The sequence below is a fragment of the Nerophis ophidion genome, linkage group LG19 (genome assembly GCF_033978795.1).
Source record: "Nerophis ophidion isolate RoL-2023_Sa linkage group LG19, RoL_Noph_v1.0, whole genome shotgun sequence".
NCBI classification, from domain to species: Eukaryota; Metazoa; Chordata; class Actinopteri; order Syngnathiformes; family Syngnathidae; genus Nerophis; species Nerophis ophidion.
In genome coordinates, this window is record NC_084629.1 from 26,512,432 (window position 1) to 26,534,331 (window position 21,900).

Sequence of the window (21,900 nt, forward strand, 5' to 3'; positions counted from 1 at the left end):
TGGAAAATGCTCTCTCAGAAAAGTTAACTAACAATTGAACTTTTATTAATGTAAATAACTTAAAAACTGATGTTTGGCTTCGCCGGCTTCAAATATCTTTTCTGGATGACCGTTTGAGGAGGAGATTGGCCAGTGTCTACACCGCCTTTTGTACACATATTTCTCTTCTAAACTAAACAAAGTTGATGCTAAACAACTGTTTATTCTTTTTTAAAGAACCGAATCGAAAATGTAATTAGAATCGTAAAAATCTTATAATTTCCTTTTGCAAACCGTGAGACCAGTTATCATTACAGACGGACCATGAGTACTAGATCCCAAGAGCTTCTTCTAGAGGTGCCGGATTTTTTCAAATTCATTTCGGACTCACCGTTCTGATTTGATGCAAAAAGTTGTATATTCCATTAAAAAAACGTGTTCCATGCCATATTCGATGCGCGCACCGTTTGTCAGGAAACGCCTTTAATAGTGTTTTGTTCTAACAAGCGGTGAGATGTCGGTAATGAATACAGTCAGCACCGGTCCACCCTAAAGCATGTTTGGGGGCACTTTGTATTCTGCAATATCTACGGTAAGGAGTAATCATTTTTCAGTGCTCTTTGCGTAAACTGGTTAATTATGATATCAAAAAACAATAATTCCACCATCACAAAGACATTTGTTACTTGATTGACAGACACAGACACAACAAAGGAGGGTCCTAAACTTGAGAAGCACACAACTGCTGTCAGGGACCCAAAAACCAACCCCACACGCCCAGTTTTCACAAAAAAAGTGCTGCACGGTATATTCTCTGCCTGCGCTGAAAAAATAAGGTTACCCAAAAAATAACTTAGATAAGCTATGGAGCAACAAAGTTTGTCTGCAATTGATTTATTCTCAAGAATATAAAAATGAGTAGGGGAGCTGGACAAAATAGCTAAAATCTCAGCAGGATGACTTTTTTTTCCACAATGTCCCATTTGAAGTTGTGGAACATACCAGCTACTAATGCCCATCCCTGGATTATTCTATTTAGTGCAATGTTGACTTGTCCATGTTATTAGTAGCTCACTAGTTGAAAAAGTCTGTGCACACTGGTCTAATTTTTAGAGGAGTATTTTAACCTTGGAATAAGCTTCCTTTGTTACTGAAAGATAATGGATTGTGGATAGAAAATCCAAGTATCAAAATTGAATTGTAAATTGTAAAATTTACATTCTATGAGTTCATATTTAAAGTTGTCCTATTATGCAAAACCACCTGTACTAACCTGTAGGCACATATTTGGTGTATTTAGGTTCACTATAAGACCTGAAAATTTTAAATCAAACTAATGGAGGCTGGGCGAAGATATTTATTAAACAATATTGCCTTCTCTCAAACTTGCTTTAAACGAGCGGTTTGTAATTTGGGAACTTTAGTGACACATCTTGCATTAGTTACGTCAGCAAATATCTTCATATATGGTTGAGGTTACACAAAGAGCTTTGCGCGAGACTGCCATTTTTATTCAGTTGTAGTCCAAAGTCGTTCCTTAATTTTTTCTATCCTCTTGTTGAAGGGGCATACTGGTTCATACATGGACATGCATCCTCCGCTGTTGCCATTTTTAATACAAAGTAGCGTATAGTACAAACTTATATTCGTAAGTAAAATTCATATGGAAGCACTAAAATCTACAACATGGACGACAAGATGGTGACGCAGTTGAAGGGGGTTTGGCCTGGATGAGGACTATGGCTGAAGATTTTGGCACGTAAGTAAGAGTGCCTCAAAAATGGCACATTCTGAAGAGAGACATGAATATGGGAAATATGGAAAATTTGGACCAAAACACCACTATTACATGTTATGAGGACCACAAGAAAGTGTTTTAAGTGTAGGGGGAAAAAAATGTAATATGACCCCTTTAATAAGTAAACAGGTGCAAGGCAGGAAACAGCGTTAATATTTTGGCACTGGCAATAGGAGGAGCAGAGGTCCATCTTAAATGATCTTAAAAATGCCACTGTACATTTCCATATAAGTTAAGACTTTTGTTAACTGTGTAGAATGTGATCAATACTGGGAGAAAATAAAGTTACATCATTCACAATCATTATGAAAAACATGACTGATTCTAATTTGTGAATAAAAGTCTGCTTACAGCGGACAATGGGAGGTCCTCTATAACGCCCATGAAACCCAATAAAAAAACATCCAAAAAGCCCAAATTTACTCCATTAACATTTCATGACTTAGATATTAGAAAAGTATTAGTGATATGGTTATTACAAGCGCTAATGCAGACAAACTATTTATAGCGCAGCGGTGATAATGAGCTTTAGTGCCAATGTTGACATGATGAACTGATCAGCTGCTTCCTCGCTTGTCAAACTTTATTGTAGCTCATAAATCATGCCTTTCACCTGGATAGTAAAAGAACAAGGACGTATTTGACAAGTTGGTACACTTTGACAGCAAATTAATACCCGGAAATGGCAAGAACGACACGAAAAGACATTTGGTTCCATCCCCTCTTTTCTTTGCGAGGGTTATCGGTCATTCTTCATCTAAATGGGAATATATGAACATTTTAGCAGTCGCATCCTAATGACAGTAGACCTTGTAAAGTAAGTGTTGTTTTATTATGTTTGTTGGCTCTCATGAAGTCTGCAGTGAGGAATCAGTGACAAAGAAAAAAAATACATCTGTCATGTCTTTCATAAATGATTGTCAACGACAGGCGAAATTCCCCAAAAAAGTGCAGCCCACTCCTTAATGTTGGTAAAGTAAGCACAAGCAGTGTGGAGTCCATATAGTACATTGAACATTTAAGAACTCCAATTATAACAAAAGGTTAAGTTGTGTGTCGCAACAAAAATCGGGTAATCTTCGCAAAAAAGACAGGTATAATCAAAGTTCATTTGAGATGGAACCCAAGCGATAATTGGTGAAAGCAGATTGATGGCAGAAACCTCCATAATGAAGAACATGTTATTAAAAACATGTCAAAGAGAAAGATTTTGGACATAACACAAAGAGAAACTGGGTAGGTGCAACCCTGACACTCCACTTACCCAACCAAGCTCATTTGCATGTTAATTGGCATTTTCTTTCTGGAAAAACAACAGGGATGTATACTACATATTGTCTACAAGGGACTGTAAGAAACACTAACTTGGTTTGAAAAATAATGCCGTTTTAATATTGCGCTAGTTTTTCCCTTGTCTGTACAACTGAGTCCAGGGGAAAACCAATTAGGGCCGGAACGGTGAAAATGACCTGCCATGACCTCACCTTAAGTTCTGAGGAGCTTCTCCAAAAAGGCTACAGATTTCTCGGATTTGCTTGAGGGCGGGAATCACCCATTTGTCATTGGTGCGTAGCTCCTCTATGAAACGATCGATCCACTGGATCTTCTGAGTGTCTCTGTCCTATGAGTCAAAAGAAAGAATCCTTGTCAGCTCTTACATTTGAGCAAGCAGTTTTATTACAGTACATCTTGTCAAGGGCCCTGTGATGAGGTGACGACTTGTCCAGGGTGTACAACGCCCGAATGCAGCCGAGAGAGGCACCAGCACCCCCCAGCAACCCCAAAAGGGACGAGCAGTAGTAAATGGATGGATGGATCTTGTCAAGGGCCCAAAAAAATACCATAGTCCGTGTATATCTTCTATCACAATGTAGTATTTTTACCACCAACTGAACATGACTCACACAGACAACACTAGTCGGTAGCAAGATACTGGTGTCTTGCCGACAGTCAAGCATCATTCTTGCCAACCCTCCCGAATTTTCCGGGAGACTCCCGAAATTCAGCACCTCTCCCGAAAACCTCCCGGGACAAATTTTCTCACAAAAATCTCCCGAAATTCAGGCTGAGCTGGAGGCCACGCCCCCTCCAGCTCCATGTGGACCCGAGTAACATGTCGACAGCCTGTTTTCACGTCCGCTTTCCCAAAATATAAACAGAGTGCCTGCCCAATGACGTTATATCTGTAGAATGATCGAGGGCGAGTTCTTGGTTTCTTATGTGGGTTTATTGTTAGGCAGTCTCATTAACGTCCTCCCAGCATGGCAACAACACACAACAACAGCAGTCACGTTTTTGTCTACCGTAAAGTAGTTTGTCTGCCGTAAACAGCAATGTTGTGACACTCTTAAACAGGACAATACTGCCATCTACTGTGCATGCATATGTGACAATAACATCTACGGCTTTTAGAGCAGTGGTTCTTAACCTTTTTTCATTTCTTTAATTCAAATACCCCCTAATCAGAGCGAAGCATTTTTGGTTGAAAACAAATAAAAAATAAAGAAGTAAAATACAGCACTATGTCATCAGTTTCTGATTTATTAAATTGTTTAACAGTGCAAAATCTTGCTAATTTGTAGTGGTCTTTCTGTAACTATTTAGAGAAAAAAAAGATATAAAAATAACTAAAAACTTGTTGAAAAATAAACAAGTGATTTAATTATAAAGATTTCTACACAAACAACGATGAGGTGGCGACTTGTCCAGGGTGTACACCACCTTCCGGCCGATTGTAGCTGAGATAGGCACCAGCGACCCCAAAGGGAATAAGCGGTAGAAAATGGATGGATAGCTGTAAATATATCCCCCCCCCTCTTAACCACGCCCAACAACGCCCAACCCCCGACCACACCCCCCACGCCCCGAAATCGGAGGTCTCAAGGTTGGCAAGTATGGTCAAGCATGGTAGCGGTAATGTCAGGGTCTGGTGCTGGGTGAGTGCTGCTAAAACAGGGGGGCTGCGGGTCATCGAGCGCAAACGAATTACATCAGGCACTATGACATTGTGAAGCAAAACCAGAGCCTGGGAAACTGGGCCACTGGTAGTTTCCACCGCAATAACGAGCCCCATGCACACATACAAGATGACAACTGATTTAAGTAAATCTGTAGTTTTGTTTTTTGGAAAGATATAACATGGTCGCTGAAATGTGATTTTGCAGGCCATTTCCCCTCTGGTAAAGCATACCTGTGAGCAACTGTAATCCAGTATTTTGATGTGAGCACTAAGAGCTTGGTCCATTATGTCTACAGGCACGTCGTCGCTGTGGGCTAAATTCCACAGCAGATTGAGGACCTTGTGAGCCATCACGCCGTCTTTGTCGTCCTCGGCCAGGCGGCGGATGAGTTCTAGCAGTTTTTCCCGCTGCTTCTTACTGGCGTTAGTCCAGCTTGCCTGCACGACAATGTATAAGGCAGATGGTCAAGTAAAAGCAGACTATTACTGTTATTACTAAATGAATATGTAGACCACAGGAAGTACCACCCCTTGAGATGCAACTCACCTTAAAACAGTCAAAGAGATGATCAAGCTGTTCAGGAGAGAAATCCCATGCAAGCTTAGCCAGCAGGTCGTGGACATTTTTTACGATGGCCTCGTGTTTGCCAGCCTGCACATGGAGGAACAGTTTTACTTGTAGATTTATCGAACTTTATTACAAAGGGAACGTTTGCAGATTCCTGGGCAAATCTTGCAAGACTTCAGACTATCACTCATGAGAGCTTACTTTAGCGAGCATTTGCTTTTTAACTATTGTAGTGACATTCTGTACAAAAAGTGCACTTTAATTTAGTGTTGTTTTGATATGTCATCTTAGCTATTAGTAAAGTGCACTAGTAGCTTGTTTTAAAATGTCTGACAATCTTGCACTCTCTGTTTTGGAATTGACATGAATGTTTGTGCCACTGCTTAATAACTGTTTAATAAATACTGTTTTAGTAAATTGACTTAGTTCTGATTTCCCTCTCTGCATGAGAAAGTTTTAAATGAGCATATATTAAAGCAGTATAAATAAATGAATAAATGATAAATGGGTTGTACTTGTATACTCCTGTCCAAAGGCAAAACCTAGTAACTCACTTCTAGCTGATTTTGAGAAAACAAAGGAAAACCAATCTATCTTGATGCTGTCTTATAAAGATTTACAAAGTCATCAAACGTACAGATGTTTTCTTGAGCTTTCATTTTCTTGCCGATTGAGCCATGGATTGAATCTGCTCTCATGAACGTGTGCCCTATTCTGCGTTTGCACATTGGGCAAGAGCCGTGTACAGTGTCCAGTATTTATTTTGACCTCCACAGTTATCTGCCCAAAAGAGTATGCAAGGGGAAGAATCAAGAACAATACATTTAATGAAGGCGCTTGCAACGTCCTGGGCCAATCTTCCAAATATCCCCTCGTGCCATAATATCACATAATCAGGTTGACCGTCGGCCCCCTTTCGTGCAAATGTCTCATTAAAGACAATAAGGCGACTGACAAAGAAGCCCCGATTGGTCCCTTGAGATACTAAGGTTTTCTGTTGTATCTACGCGGTTATGTGGTAGTTGCTAGGTCCTGCCATGCGCTTAACAGCTTACTTACGGAACAAATTACAATATCGCATACACTAATGTAAAGCATATCACCTACGAATTCCAAAATTATTATCAGCTCAGTTGTGACCAAAATTGAGTTACTGGGTTTTGCCTTTGGACGGGAGTATAGCGCTTTTCTACCTTTTGTTGTAAACACAGAATCACCATACTGGTGTTATGATATGCATCAAGTGTTAATTCAAGGCTAAGGCAAATATCGAGATGTATATCGTGTATCTTGACATGGCCTAAAGATATTGAGATATTAATCAAAGGCCATATTGCCCAGCCCTAGTTTCACTTTTTTAAATTTCAGGCAAATTGATGCATGTTAAATCTTTTCGGTTACATACTAAAACATTAAGGTAGTCTGTGAGGTAAGTTGATATATATGTATCTTTTTGTTGACTTTAGTGTTGATAAGGATACAATGTTAAGCAGATAAAATGATACTATTTATTGTCGCAGCAAAGAGAAGCATTGCACTAGTATGACTTTAAGAATGCTAAATGTTATTCAAAATATCACCTGTAATAATTTTTAAGATGGTGACAGTTTGACACAGGAACAGAGTAATTATAAATGTAAAATACTACCATTGGGAAAATGTGATCAATGCCATATTATACCTGTGCTGCCCAGATATTGTCGAGATCCTGCATAGTAAGCGCTTTTTCTTTTATAACGAAGCGAAGGATCTTCTCCAGTTTCTCGACATACTGTGGCTGGTGTAAACTGTCCCGTAGGACGATGGACAGAATGTGGTTCTGCTGGATCCACTCCTGAGGTACAACATTAAAAACCGGTAAAGACAGACAATGATGCACTGTGGCGTTTAAAAAAAAAAAACTCAAGGCATATGAGCTCACCGCCATGCGCTCTGCTGTCAACCATTCATCCTCCTCCGGGTTATGTCGATGAGTGTAGTAGGACACGCTGGATATCACCTTGTTGACTTCATTTAGTGCATTCATTTTGCCGTTAAAAGAAGAAATTTGCAATAACCTGAAAGAAAGAGCAGTTTATTAGTTTACCTGAGTCATTTTAGTTTTCATGTGCACCACTGTCTTCACATTCTCACCTAAGAATCATTTTTAACCTAAAAATCTCTAAATTCTTCACAGTCTCCTCTTGTCCTGGTACGCGAGATGCAAGGTTCTTTAGAGACTTGATTATCATGGACAGTGCGTCGTTTTTGGCTTCATTCTTGGCCTCTTTCTTAAGCTCCTCGTCGGTCAGGTTCTCTAGGAATTGGGGGACCATTTCGATGACGGGGAGGAAGTACTTCTTCACTGTGTGCAATGTGAGGAACTCGTAACACTGGCCAAAAGGCCTGCAATGAAGGAGAGGAAAGAGAATAGTAAGGAAAGCCTAAGAGAACGTCCCGTGGAGACAATTGCTTCCTCACTTGATAAGTGCAGCGATGATCTGGACGTTCAGTGCTTGGCCACTCATGAAGCGATCGTGCAACAATTGAAACCCGTTTAACGTGCCAAATTTATTTATTAAGTCCACCAACCAGCCCTGCATTTGACAAAACAAAAATGAGATGGCTGTCATCTGCTATTTCTACGACACAAAATGAGCATAGGTGACCACAGGCTGTGTATAACCTTAGGCGAGCGTGGGTCAGGTGGTCGGGCGTAGAGGTCGTCGTCAGCCAGCTGCCCTCCAGCAGGGACGGTCTCAGAGGGCCGTGTGCCATTGTAGATGTGGAACTTGCAGTGGGGGTTAGTGGCCATGGCCAGAAGCTCCAGTAGGGGGAACCAGTCCTGAGGGAGCTTGGCAACACACAGCTCCACCAGGCGGTGTGTGTTGTTAATGATACACCTCTGTGGATGTGGAGGAGATACACAATGAGGAACCAAATATACAATAATTTAACAAATAACATTATTTATAATCAAACTAAAAATGCGCATTCCTCTTTCGAATGATACAAAACATTTGTGACTAAATCAAAATTGAAGAAAAATACTCACGTGAATCTCAAACTTCCAGCCGCTAACAGCCTCATCTGTAAGGATCTTTGTGAATGAGATAGTCAAACCATCTCGAAAAAACCTCTGACAGGCCTCACATTTCACATCCAGTCCTGGAAGAAAAAATACACAATTGCACACTTAGTAAGTACAATATAACACACCAGCTGTGGGGGATTTCTGTGCAGTATTAAAAATAATTGTTTTAGCACCATGCTTTATTTGCTATGCCTACCTTTTTTACAGAGGTCTATAGCAGCCTCCAAGAGGACTTCTAACTCTCCTTTTGGCAACACTGGAACGACCCAACGAGGCCTGAGAGGGAAACAGGACGACAACATTCAGAAATACCAAACGATGCAAAGAAAAACAGGAAGAGTAATGGACCATGACGAGCATCATTTACTCGCGAGGGCAAATCCTCCATTGCCGTATACAGCCAAATGAGGGGGTGTACCTGTTGATCATGTCATCTAGCTTGGCTAGGTCAGTGTGAGGGAAGGCGGGCTCTTCCTCCTCCAGCTGGGGTGGTCCATCCCCTTGCCCATGCTCACCGGGGGGACTCACTGGAGAGTTCTCATTAGATGAGTTAGGAGATGATGTCTAAAACATTTAAAAACAAACACAAATCCACATTAATATATATCATAAGATGGCATACATTTATAAGTATATATGTCAGAAACAACAACCATGACCTATGAGCAACAGGAATATTTTTTCTTTGTGTTTTACAAGTTTTCGTTGTCGATCCTAGCATTTTCCCAAAAATCATGTTTTACCCCTGCCTTAAATGGGACCCATTATGCAAAACCAAGTTTTCTTAATTGTGTAATGGCCATTGGGGTCAATCTATATATAATAAATATTGCCAGTCTCAATTAACTTGTGCTCAGCTGGGAAAGTAATTATATATACTTATTATGTCATCCATTTAATTATTATGAAACTGTTACAGGCGTATTAAATCATGTTAATATTAAAAAATAGAACATAAATGAATGTTGGGATATAAAAGGCATCCGGTCCTATCAGACAGGGGCAGAAGCGGAGGCAGAAGCGGAAGTAAAAGACACACCACCTGGAGCACTTGTCAGTCACAGCGTTTTTACTACGGAGCCACTTAATGGAAGTATCCTAATTTTTGACTATTTTTGTAACTTACCATTGGGCGTTGGAGAACCTGGACAACACGGACTCTTACCAGGAGGACTTTTGAGTTGGACACACAGACGCGGTACCTTGAGTACACAGCTGCGGCTTCCGAACAATTGATTGCTTGCCCGTACGTGTGGTGCCACTGTGCACACACCTTGTACGTAACGTTGGGGGAATATTTGTGTGGAATAAACTTTGGGGAGGTGAACGGTATTTGGGGCTGTGCGATTGTGTGTGTTGTGCGGGTGTTTGATTTATATTGGCGGGTTATATGGACGGGAAGGGGGAGGTGTTTGTTATGCGGGATTAATTTGTGATATATTAAATATAAGCCTAGTGGTGTTGTGGCTAATAGTTATACCTGTCTTGTGTTTATTTACTGTATTAATCGATCCCAGCTTAATATCAGGTCCCACCCGTGACTCCTTAATTAGCATAGTCGCAGAGACACCCGGGGAACTTGGGTGCGTTTGTTGATCCCTGTTTTTGTATAATCTGGATCCCAATAAATCCCAAGAATGTGAAAGTAAACCATGGAGGCATGGCAGAGAGGTTTATAAAACAATTTCCAGACCTGCTCCAAACAAATAGCTTGAATTTGAGAATTTAGTTGACATCTATTGCTTTAGTTATGCGAGCGGATTTCTTAATTATTGGTAGTGGTTTACCTAAAGAGCTTTGCGCAAGTCTGCTATTTTTATTTAGTTGTAGTCCAAAATTGTAGTTAGGAAGCTCCTCCTTTACCTCTATCCTATTGTTGTGGGGCAGATGCGTGCTAATATCCTTCGGTGTAGCTATTCCTAATATAAAGTAGCGTATAGTTTTAACTTATCTGTCAGTAAACACTGAAAGCTATAACACGTCTGACGGGGGTGGCGATGCAGTTGAGGGGAAATTGACCTGGAGGGCTTTGGCACTTCAATAAGACAACCCTTAAAACGGCGCATTCTGAAGAGACGATCAAAGCGAGTTGAAGGTGGTCTGTAAAACAAAATCTAGACAAAAGTGACATTACATGTTATGTAGACCACAAGGAAGTGTGTAAAATGTAAAAAATTATATATATATATATATATATATATATATATATATATTAGGGGTGTAACGGTACGTGTATTTGTATAAAACCGTTTCGGTACGGGGGTTTCGGTTCGGTCCAGAGGTGTACCGCACGACACGGACATATTAAGTAGCGCACCACACGTTGTGTAAACAATGCACACCTAGGCACCATGAATTGATTTATGTGGACCCCGACTTAAACAAGTTGAAAAACTTATTGGGGTGTTACTATTTCGTGGTCGATTGTACGGAATATGTACTGTACAATCTACAGTTGTGATCAAAATGATTCAACCCTCACACAATTTTGGTGTTTTAGCAAGTAGGACATTTATTCCGTAATATGTTTATAGTCATATCAAATAAAGATACATTAAATAGACAAACGTAACTTGAATTACAACATTATATTTTGTAACATACCAAACAGTGTCATTTCTCTTAATATCTCATTGACAAAATTATTCAACCCCTTGAAGATCATACCTCTTAACAGAATTGGAATAAGGTCTTTTCAATCAGGTGTTTAAAACACCTGTAGATGTGATTAGAACCATAACGAGCAACAAACTGATTGAAAAAGACTGACTCTCAGCTTCTTGTAGATGGTCGATGGTGTATTTGCAACATGGTGAAGACCAGGGAGTGGTCAAAGAAGTCAAGAGAGGAAGTAATTTCTCTTCATAAGAAAGCATATGGATATAAGAAAATAGCAAAGACATTACACATTCCAAGAGACACATTTGGGAGCATAATTCGTAAGTTTAAAGCTAAAGGCACAGTGGAAACACTACCTGGGCGCGGTAGAAAGAGGATGCTGTGTGCAACTGCTGTCCGGTATTTGAAGCGTACAGTGGTGAAAAACCCCCGGGTAACAGCTGAGGAACTACAACAGGACATTGCAGAGGGGGTAACGCAGGTTTCGTCCGACACTAAGGCGCGCACTACGAGATGAAGGGCTCCATGCCAGAACTCCCAGGCGCACCCCACTTCTGACTACCAGGCACAAGAAAAATAGACTCATATATGCCAAAAATCATCTGGACAAACCCCAAAGGTTTTGGGAAACTGTTCTATGGAGTGAAGAGACAAAAGTGGAACTCTTTGGGCCTATGAATCAACGTTATGTCTGGAGGAGAAACAATTAAGCTTACAAAGACAAGAACACCTTTCCTACTGTTAAGCATGGTGGGGGGTCATTAATGCTCTGGGGCTGTTTCTCTGCCTCAGGTACCGGGAATCTCCAGCACATTCAGGGCATTATGAATTCTATTTCCTACCAGGATATATTAGCTGCAAATGTCAAGAAGTCAATGATGAAGCTGAGGCTTGGGAGATGTTGGACCTTCCAACAGGACAACGATCCCAAGCATACCTCCAAATCAACATCGGAGTGGTGGCAGAAGAAGGGCTGGAAGACTGTGGAGTGGCCTTCACAGTCGCCAGACCTAAATCCTATAGAAAACCTGTGGTGGGACTTGAAGAAGGCAGTTGCAGCACGCAAGCCCAAGAATATGAATGAACTGGAGGCCTTTGCCCAAGAGGAATGGGCTAAAATACCTGTAGATCATTGCAAGAAGCTTGTGTCCGGTTATGTATCACGTTTGAAGGATGTAATTACTGCCAAAGGGTGTTCTACTAAGTACTAAAGATGTATGTAACTAGGGGGTTGAATAATTTTGTCAATGAGATATTAAGAAAAATTTCCTTTTTTGGTATTTTGTAAAATACAGTGTTACAATTTAAGTTGCATTTGTCTATTTGACACATTTTTATTTGATATGACTATAAACTAAATACGGAATAAATGTCTAACTTGCTAAAACACCAAAATTGTGTGGGGCTTGAATAATTTTGATCACTACTGTACTAATAAAAGTTTCAATCAATCAAGCAAAAAAAACAACACACGGCATGCTAGCAACGACTGGGCTGGTCTATGTCCTCTTTGCGGAGCTGTCCAGGAGGAGTTTCTTAAATGCCTCGAATGTCCGGCATTTTAAGTTGGGGTTGCGTGTATTTTCAATGTACGTTCAGGGTTAAGAAGGGGTTAAAAACAACAAAAAAAGTGCTGCACGCAGCAACATTCGTGAGGGGCAGAGACAGAAAGAGCGAGAGAGTTATAATAACCGCGCATGCCTCGCCAGGCTCTGCTTTTTACCCATAGATTTATCAGATTTAATTTTTTATTATCCATAGCAGGGGTGTCAAAATTGTGCCCCGGAGGCCATTTGCGGCCCACAGCTAGTGTTTTAAAGACCCCACGACACATTCTACAAATACTATTAGAATAAACAAAAACATAAAACAAAACTGAAATAAAATAGCTTAAAGGCTAAATGTAATTTAGAAAAAGTTGCAACGTTGACTAATAAAACAAAGCTGTTTTTTTATTTTATTTCAAACTGTCATTGCTCAAAACATAATATTGAATCAAAATCAATGTTATTATGAATTAATTGACCTATCCAAGATTACTTCACATCCAATATTCCACTAAGAAAAATATTTTTTGTGGAAGATTTAGCAAATTTGTTGAATAAATAATCAAAAAATGTATATTTTGTTTCTTACTGTACCGAAAATTAACCGAACAGTGACCTCTGAACCGAGGTACGTACCGAACCGAAATTTTTGTGTACCGTTATACTCCTAATATATATATATATATATATATATATATATATATATATATATATATATATATATATATATATATATATATATATAAACCCTTTAGCTTATATTCTACCTTAATTTATCCCCAGAAAGAACTAATTATTCTTAATGTGTAAATGAGCAGGTACACTAAAGCTTGTCACTTACACTGGAGCTTGTCACTTCAATTTCTGGAGCTAATCATTTTGAATTTGGACTTTAGCAGGCACTTAACAGCTTCCCAAATCCATTTTCAGACAGTTTCCCCAAAACAGCTTGTTGCAATAATATGTTGGATAATCCCAGACAAGGACTCTGCAAAATATGGGTCGCTGTCCTACAGTTCCCAAATACCTGCGACAACAACTACAAACCCTGTAATATGAATGCCAGGCCAGTAGTTGGCGATAACAGGGAAACAACTGTCTTATGAATACACTTTATGCACATAAATGAGGACTTTGGTAGGAAATGCAACGCCACTAGACAAATTCGCCATACATCTATACTATTTTTTTAGACTATGAAACTTCACTAGTTTCTTTCTATAGGTGTAAAAAGTATGACTCATGTACATATAGAAAAACTAGTTAGTTTCTGTTAGCATAAATTATGGAAGTCAACTGATTCCTCTTTGGAAAAACCAAAGCTCATGGGAGCCCTTATTTAAATTCCATTGGAGTATGACAAGGACTGCTGAGTGGACCAGGCTGAACCACCTGCTTCTCATCTTATGGTCAGTGTAGACGTTAGCAGGTGCGAGGGCAGGTGTCTACCATCTTTAAAGGCAACAAAGCTACACCAGTCAGTACAACAGAGTGAACATGACTGTGAAGTATGAAATGTGGGTGGTGTGTGGTGAAGGCTCCTTCTGCTTGGCTGACCTACATATACAGCTTGCCGCTCACGTATCACCATTGCTCATCAGCGCGCGCGACACACACACACACACACACACACACACACACACACACACACACACACACACACACACACACACACACACACACACACACACACACACACACACACACACACACACACACACACACACACACACACACACACACACACACACACACCCCTTATCCATCACTCAGGAGGTTCTCTCTGTTCATTGATGCCTCGTCTTCACTTTTTCTCCCTCTTTCCGTTCCCCTCACCCCGCTCTTTTCATCGCTCTGGGCATCTATGTGTGTCTGTAGAGTAGGAAGTGAGCTGTATTTGTTAAAAAAAAAAAAATCCTGCATGCTGCAGTGTCTGGAAACGGGATGGGCATTTTTTTTTTTTTAATGGTCTTAATTGTCTGGAAAAGTAGCATCATCATCATCATTCTTATTGTTTGGATTGTTTTTCTTCAACAGTAATAGCATTGTGGTTGCGTTGCCCTTTCAGAGTGCAATGACTTGACGGAAGCTACATGTGCATCTGAGCTTTCGCCAATAACAAAAACACAGCCACAGCACTGCGAACATTTTAAACAAATCCCTTCCCCCAAAACATGAAATTGCTGTTTCTATTAAACATACTGCACCTTGGCGGATTAGCACCACCACTAACTAGTTACCACCAATCATGGAGTGATACCCTCTTATATAAAGACACTTGAGTCAAAGGAGAATTAACGTTTGTTTTTCAATTGACCATGCTACATTGCAATTGAATATACTACTTTCAAAATTGCATGGGCCCAGGCTTGAAACCACTTTAGGTCAATACAAGACGTACTAAGAACAACATGTATAATTAAATCATGTTTATCATTAGTCAATACCTCCCCCCTCCAAGAAAAGCACAAGACAGAGGCTAAGTTAGTAGTGGGTAACCTGCAGATAAAGTATGTTTCCTAAAGGTATCACTTTGTTACAATTTAAGTTGCATTTGTCTATTTGACACATCTTTATTTGATATGACTATAAACTAAATACGGAATAAATGTCTAACTTGCTAAAACACCAAAATTGTGTGGGGGAGAAGTAGCTAAATAGCTATACTACACACCGTGGGAGGATGACCATGAATTGATTTACGTCGACCCCGAATTAAACAAGTTGAAAAACTTATTCAGGTATTACCATTTAGTGGTCAATTGTACGGAATATGTACTGTACTGTGCAATCTACTAATAAAAGTTTCAATCAATTTCAATCAATGCAATAAGCCATGCTAACTGCAAAGAGCAAGCTGGAGCTCTTGAATATAAACAAAGGTGAGAAGTGATACAAATATGAACAGTAAGTATAGGAACTGTATAGTCAATACTATAGATGTATTAGGTTTGATATATTTATCAAAACATTTTTGTCGTTTTTGTCATCGTTTACAAACCTGGGAAGTTAAGTCCCTGGCAGAAATCAAGGAAATTACTTAAAAACAGACTCAATCATAGAAAATATTTAAAAATATTTAAATTATATCGTTCCATCACGATGATGTTTTTGTTTTGATTATAATTGCGATCGAAAATGTAATAACTCGATGAGCTGGACAATTTTAAGTATTAGTATCCGCATTGGTATGATTAATACTGCCCCTATAACTGCTTTGTATTGGATCGATACACACATTTCTGGTAATGTAAAGAATCCAAACAACATAAGTGCTTACCACTTGTTTTACAATTAAAAGTAGCCAGATAGTACAGTTAATAACAAGTATATCAATAATAATTCTGAGAAAATTATACAACCAGAAATGACAATATGTTACTGCATATGTCAGCAGCCAAATTAGGAGCCTTTGTAACCAGTCTTGAAATAATTCCATTATTTACATACCACATAATATATTGTGATATATATCATTATCGCAGGAGGATGCAATAGAAATCACGGTATTGATTTGAGGCCACATCGCCCATCACTAATTGCATAACCTTTAAAATTCTAAACATCACAGAAAATTTTAAAAAATATGCCTCTAAAAGTAGAGCTGGGCGATTATGAAAAAAATATAGATCACAAATAATTGGAACTCTCTACCTCGATTTCAGTAAATGCACAGTTATGTCATTATTATTGCAACCAAAGTGTGTCTACACAACTGTTAGGGAATTCCTTTTGGGAGGATGCTGCTTTTATTGTACGGTCAGGCTCAGAGAGTGTGTCACATGGCTTCTTCTTCTGCTTTCCTGACAGCCTCCACACTTATATTTTGATTCATGACCCAACTCTACACTGCAGTTTCACAATTTTATAACATACATGCCATTTCTCTCAAAACCTAACTTCAGAGTTCAGGGAGAGTACTTCTATGTGGGTGTTTTATTTAGATTTTTTGGCTATAAATTAATTGGCAATTTGGTGAGGTAATGTGGCCCTGAAACATTTCCCTTTTACCATTTAGCCCTTGCGGTAGTTGAATGCTGACCTGGTTCTGTGGCAATGGGGGTTGGCTCTGAGCATCAGGCGCCTGGCCCTGGCTGTCGTTGCCCCCCACCGGAGAGCCACGCGTGGTGGCCGTCATGCTCGCCACGGGGCAGATCTTGGCAATCTTGGCCTCTTTTATGCGGCGCTGACCAGAAGGGAAATCAGAGCCACCTCAGCCGTGGAGCGGAGGGAAGAAAGCCCGAACACGCGAGAGAGGGACACGAGCACCTGGCGATCTGGATGTGCCGCTGAGACCATTGCATAACCTGAAATGAAGGGAAAGAGAGAAAGATAAGGGTTGACGGTAGGCATGGGCAATGTATCCATATCATGGATATATTCAAGTTTTTGTTGCAGACGATTTAAAAATGTAAAAAAAAAAGTTTTTTTTCTCCTTTTAGTCCAATATACTTTTCGCTCGTCAGGAGCTTCCGTAGCTTGTGCCATCGCTTTACTTCCTTACTGGCACACATAGCAAAACATGGCTAATGCTAACAATAACAAGAGGCAGATCTTTGTTCCAAATACAAAAAAAGTGTTGTCAGTACTTTGGTTTTGTGCCAACAGGCATGGAACAAGAGAATGCACGCTGCAAAGTTTGTTTCAAAAAGGCATCTGCACAACAACAGCATCTGAAAGCGAAGCCTCCAGCCGAGTGCGAAAAAGACGCAACAATAAACAGTAAGGGCTAAAAATCATCTTGCTATGGTGGAATCATTTACACAAAGTATGTATGGATGCCATGTATGATGAGAAAGAAGCACAATGCATAGAGCAGCGTTTCTCAAAGTGTGGGGCGGGCCCCACCTGGGGGGAATAGAGACATGACAGGTGGGGCGCGAGGAACGGGAGGGAATTTCACTTAAAAAAATGTTTTTATTATTATATTCTTGCGGTGGCAATGACCAAGAAGAACGCGAAGTTGGAATATAATTACAACACTTTATGTACATATTTATATCATAATTACATATTTATATAATATGTAACTACAAGCTCCATTCACAAACAGAGTCCCAATGCTTTTATGAGCGGTCAAGCGAGTCAAAAGCCAAATTTTTTTTATTTGTGGCGGCCGTAATTCTTTCGTGGCGAGCCGCCACAAATAAATGAATGTGTGGGAAACCCTGACTTGAATGTTACTTGATGTTCAATACATTTGAAAATGTTAAGCTTGGCATTAGCGTTGTTGTGGCGATGGGGGCAGGTGGGGCTTGAAAACTCCCCCTTGTCCAAAGTGGGGGATGACAAAAAAAGTTTGAGAACCACTGGCATAGAGCGATCACTAAAGCTGTTGCTCTGCACACCAAGATGTGTGAATGAAAAAGCCTGTTTACTTTATCTACTTACTGAAACAAACTATAGTCTTCTGTTTTACTTCATTATTCATTTGGATACAATGTATAATATATTTTTTGTTACAGAAGTATTGTTATTTAGGCCAAAAGTTTGCATTTTAGTGATCTCAATACTGGAGATTGTTTATTTGCATGCAACGTGTAATGTAGGGGTTTGTAATCTTTACCACTCAAAGAGCCATTTTGATCCGTTTCTCAAAATAAAGAAGACAATGGGAGCCACAACTATTCTCGCGAATATCTGCTGGTGGTCACCCAGATAACAATAATAGGGGCGTGCTATGAAGCCATTGCCTTTGACACCTTCTACAACATGTACAAACTGCTTGCCAGTCCAGCAACATGTTGTATGTGGCTTCTGCAGATACACGTCCGAGCTTGCAAGGCATACTGGGTGATACAGGTTACACTGAAGGTTGTGATACAAACTTTAACATTCTGACTAATATGCACCACACTGTGAACCCACACCAAACAAGAATGACAAATACATTTCGGGAGAACATCCTCACCATGACTCTTCCTGACTATATCATACACCCTGCTAGAACCAAACCTTCCCCCCCCGTGCGTCGGTTGAGGTGGGCGGGGTCGGGGGCATATAATATAGTCAGGAAGAGTCAAGGATGCAAAGGATTCTGGGTATTTGTTGTGTTGCGTTTATGTTGTGTTACTGTGAGGATGTTCTCCCGAAATGTGTTTATCATTCTTGTTTGGTGTGGTGCATATTAGTAAGAGTGTTAAAGTTGTTTATATAACAACCTTCAGTGTAACCTGTATCACCCAGTATGCCTTGCAATCTCGTACATGTGACAATAGAAGCAGCGAAATGCATGGTCCAGTCGGCATGCAGATAACATTGCGTAAAGGCGGGCGCGATGACATGTAGAAGATGTTAAAAGTAAAGCCATCACGGCACGCCCTCAATGTTGTAGTCCGAGCGAAAATCAGAGAATGTTGACCCTGGATGATGTCCGGGAGAGGCAATGAATTCCAGAATCCCCCTGTAACAGTCTGGGGGGTCGGCGATTATGCAGCTGAGCCACATCAGAGTTGCCAAAGAGCCGCATGCGCCTCCGGAGCCGCGGGTTTGCGACCCCTGGTGTAATGCTACATTTTACTTAAGACAAGCGATGGGGAATAACTAGCAAAAATACCGAACATACCTCGACACTAACACAAAATCAGAACATCAACAATTCAAATCAGGTGAAATGTCAGTTACCACAGATCCATCCCCAGTAAAAACAAAACAGACATGTCACAATGAAGCTATCAATGTTGAACTGTTTTCCCTTGTCAGAATGTCATTGTTGTCCGACAGAAATGTGTTAATGTTGGCAATCAGTTTCAAACCTGTGACGTCCACAAAAAAACTCCCAGAATTTAGTAGCCTAATCACTACAAGAGGTAACTCAAATTAATTTTGAAGACAGCCATTCTGGGTTTAGTGTCTAGCTTGAATTTATACACTGCTCATTTTTGTTTGATTGGGACCTAAACCAATGATACTTGGGTAAAAACCAATCAATTTAATTAATATGTTGACGGTTTCCAACAGAAGATTTCTCAAGGTACTTTACACACTCCGTATACAATGAAGAAAACCAATGATGAAATAAAAAAGATATAACTATTTTAAACGGAAGACACTTCAGACAACCAAGACTCAAGTCCTAAGAGACTTTGGCAAAAAGAGAGAAAAACTCCCCCTAAAAAGGAAGAACCCTTGAAAAGAATCCAAACACCATCGCAAGGTTTCGCCTACATGTAATTGATCTTGGCCCATTGCCACAACAAAATAAAAGCCACCACACTTTAAAAAATTGGTATTTTTATGCCTTATATTGTATGACTCGAGATATATATAACCTATTATTTACGCACTTTTGACTTAGGACTGTACATTTTTGGGCACCACATGATTAGATTAAATTTTTGGGGGTAACTGTTCGATTCGGAATTCAGATTATCAATTAAAAACCTATAGTTTTTAACAAAATTAGATGCCAGTTCCATTTCTAACTAAATTTACTTTATAAAATAATCAGTTTTGATATATATATATATATATATATATATATATATACACACATACATATATACATGCATATATATATATATATAAATATACATATATATATAATATATATATATACACATACATACATATATATACATATATATGTATATATATATAACTTAAAAGAAAAGTGATTTTGTTAATGCTTCCCAAACATTTAAAGGGGAACATTATCACCAGACCTATATAAGCGTCAATATATACCTTGATGTTACAGAAAAAAGACCTGTTTTTTTAACCGATTTCCGAACTCTAAAGAGTGAATTTGGCGATTTAAACGCCTTTCAATTGATAGCCTGTCGGGGTCATGACCTTTCACCCGTGACGTCACATCGTGAAGTGACCCGCCATTTTCTCAAACACATTACACACACCAAGTCAAATCAGCTGTTATTTTCCGTTTTTTCAACTGTTTTCCGGTACCTTGGAGACGTCATGACTCGGTGGTGTGTTGTCGGAGGGTGTAACAACACTAACAGACGGATTCAAGTTGCAGCAGTGGTCAAAAGATGCTAAAGTCCCTCGTTTGTTCTGCACACTGTACCGACGACAGCTATGCTACGACAGAGATGGCAAGAATGTGTGGATATCCTGAGACACTCAAAGCAGATGCATTTCCAACGATAAAGTCAACGAAATCACAAAGGTGAGTTTTGTTGATGTTATTGACTTATGTGGAGTGTGATGATCAGACATATTTGATCACGGCATGACTGCAAGCTAATCGATGCTAACATGCTATTCAGGCTAGCTGTATGTACATATTGCATCATTATGCCTCATTTGTAGCTATATTTGCATACAGCCTTTCCCTCCACCAACATTTAATGCCAAACAAACACATAATCGGTTAGAAGGCGATCGCCGAATTCGTCCGCGCTTCCTTCCGTGCTACGGTCTGTCCTGATATGACTCAAAAGCTTCTGTTTCTTCTTTAATTTTGTTTTCGTTACCTGTCTCCACACTCCAACCATCAGTTTCAATACATGTGTAATTTGTTGAATGGCTTATGGCGCAGAAATCCGAGTCTGAATCCGGGCTAATATCGCTGTAGGCCATGTTTGTTTCTGTGTGGTCACGCTGTGACGTAACAGGATAATGGACGGGTGGATATAACGACGGTTAAATCAGGCACTTTGAAGCCGTTTTTTGGGATATTGCGTGATGGGTAAAATTTTGAGAAAAACTTTTGAAAAATAAAATAAACCACAGGGAACTGATTTGTATTGGTTTATCACAATTTCTGAAGGGTTAAATGTTCCCCTTTAATGAAGTCAAATACAAAAAAGGCAACAAAAAAATATCCCACACTTATTTTCTAAACAAAACCTGTAAAGCAAATGTCGGCATCTACATCCACAATATAATTTGCCTGAGAGGCTGGACCGGAAAAAAAAAAGTTAAATCTTATTTTTTGACACGCCTATTGAGTAGTGATGAATCAAAAATGTGGCCACCGGTAAAAGACTGTTCACTGAAACAGCACTGTGAAAACAGGATGTTGTGATGACGTAGCCACAATGTACGTGATTTCTGTGGAGCAGAGGCAGAATGCCTCCGATGTGGACATATTTTAATACATCTGAGATATACCCGTGAACAGCTATCTACAAAAAGTGCAATGTGAAAATAAGACAGTGGCTCTCTTTCAAAGAGAGAAAGTACAGCTGGAGCAACAAGCAAGAGTGACGTTAGGCTTGCTGCAGCTCTTGGTTTGTTGCAGACATCGACCGACAGATCTCTAAACACAAGTACAGTCTCCAACAACACCAAAAAAGATGTTAGATTTGTTGCTAGTAGTTTTTAATAAAGAAAATGTCATTATTAAAGTTTGTTTGTCTAAGGATTGGAAAAGTCCCTAGAAACAATCCAGAC

At 39.7% G+C, this 21,900-nt stretch overlaps 1 protein-coding gene across 8 annotated transcripts in view; it reads right to left on the minus strand.

Moving 5' to 3' along the window:
- The window catches only part of usp9 (ubiquitin specific peptidase 9), a 101,760-nt gene that overhangs the window by 45,520 nt on the left and 34,340 nt on the right, over nt 1-21,900 (minus strand). For 5 of the 8 annotated variants that reach the window (XM_061879684.1, XM_061879688.1, XM_061879685.1 and 2 more), the window contains exons 2-14: nt 16,586-16,850; nt 8,796-8,941; nt 8,574-8,653; nt 8,339-8,451; nt 7,970-8,188; nt 7,765-7,880; nt 7,438-7,689; nt 7,226-7,361; nt 6,986-7,138; nt 5,284-5,388; nt 4,968-5,174; nt 3,262-3,398; nt 3,042-3,080 (exon numbers count right to left, since the gene is read on the minus strand). In XM_061879684.1, coding sequence (XP_061735668.1) covers nt 3,042-3,080; nt 3,262-3,398; nt 4,968-5,174; nt 5,284-5,388; nt 6,986-7,138; nt 7,226-7,361; nt 7,438-7,689; nt 7,765-7,880; nt 7,970-8,188; nt 8,339-8,451; nt 8,574-8,653; nt 8,796-8,941; nt 16,586-16,681 — 1,799 coding nt within the window. In that variant the 5' untranslated portion in view covers nt 16,682-16,850. The remainder of the gene's footprint in view (nt 1-3,041; nt 3,081-3,261; nt 3,399-4,967; nt 5,175-5,283; nt 5,389-6,985; nt 7,139-7,225; nt 7,362-7,437; nt 7,690-7,764; nt 7,881-7,969; nt 8,189-8,338; nt 8,452-8,573; nt 8,654-8,795; nt 8,942-16,585; nt 16,851-21,900) is intronic. The other 3 variants (XM_061879690.1, XM_061879687.1, XM_061879689.1) reach the window with 1 other exon arrangement.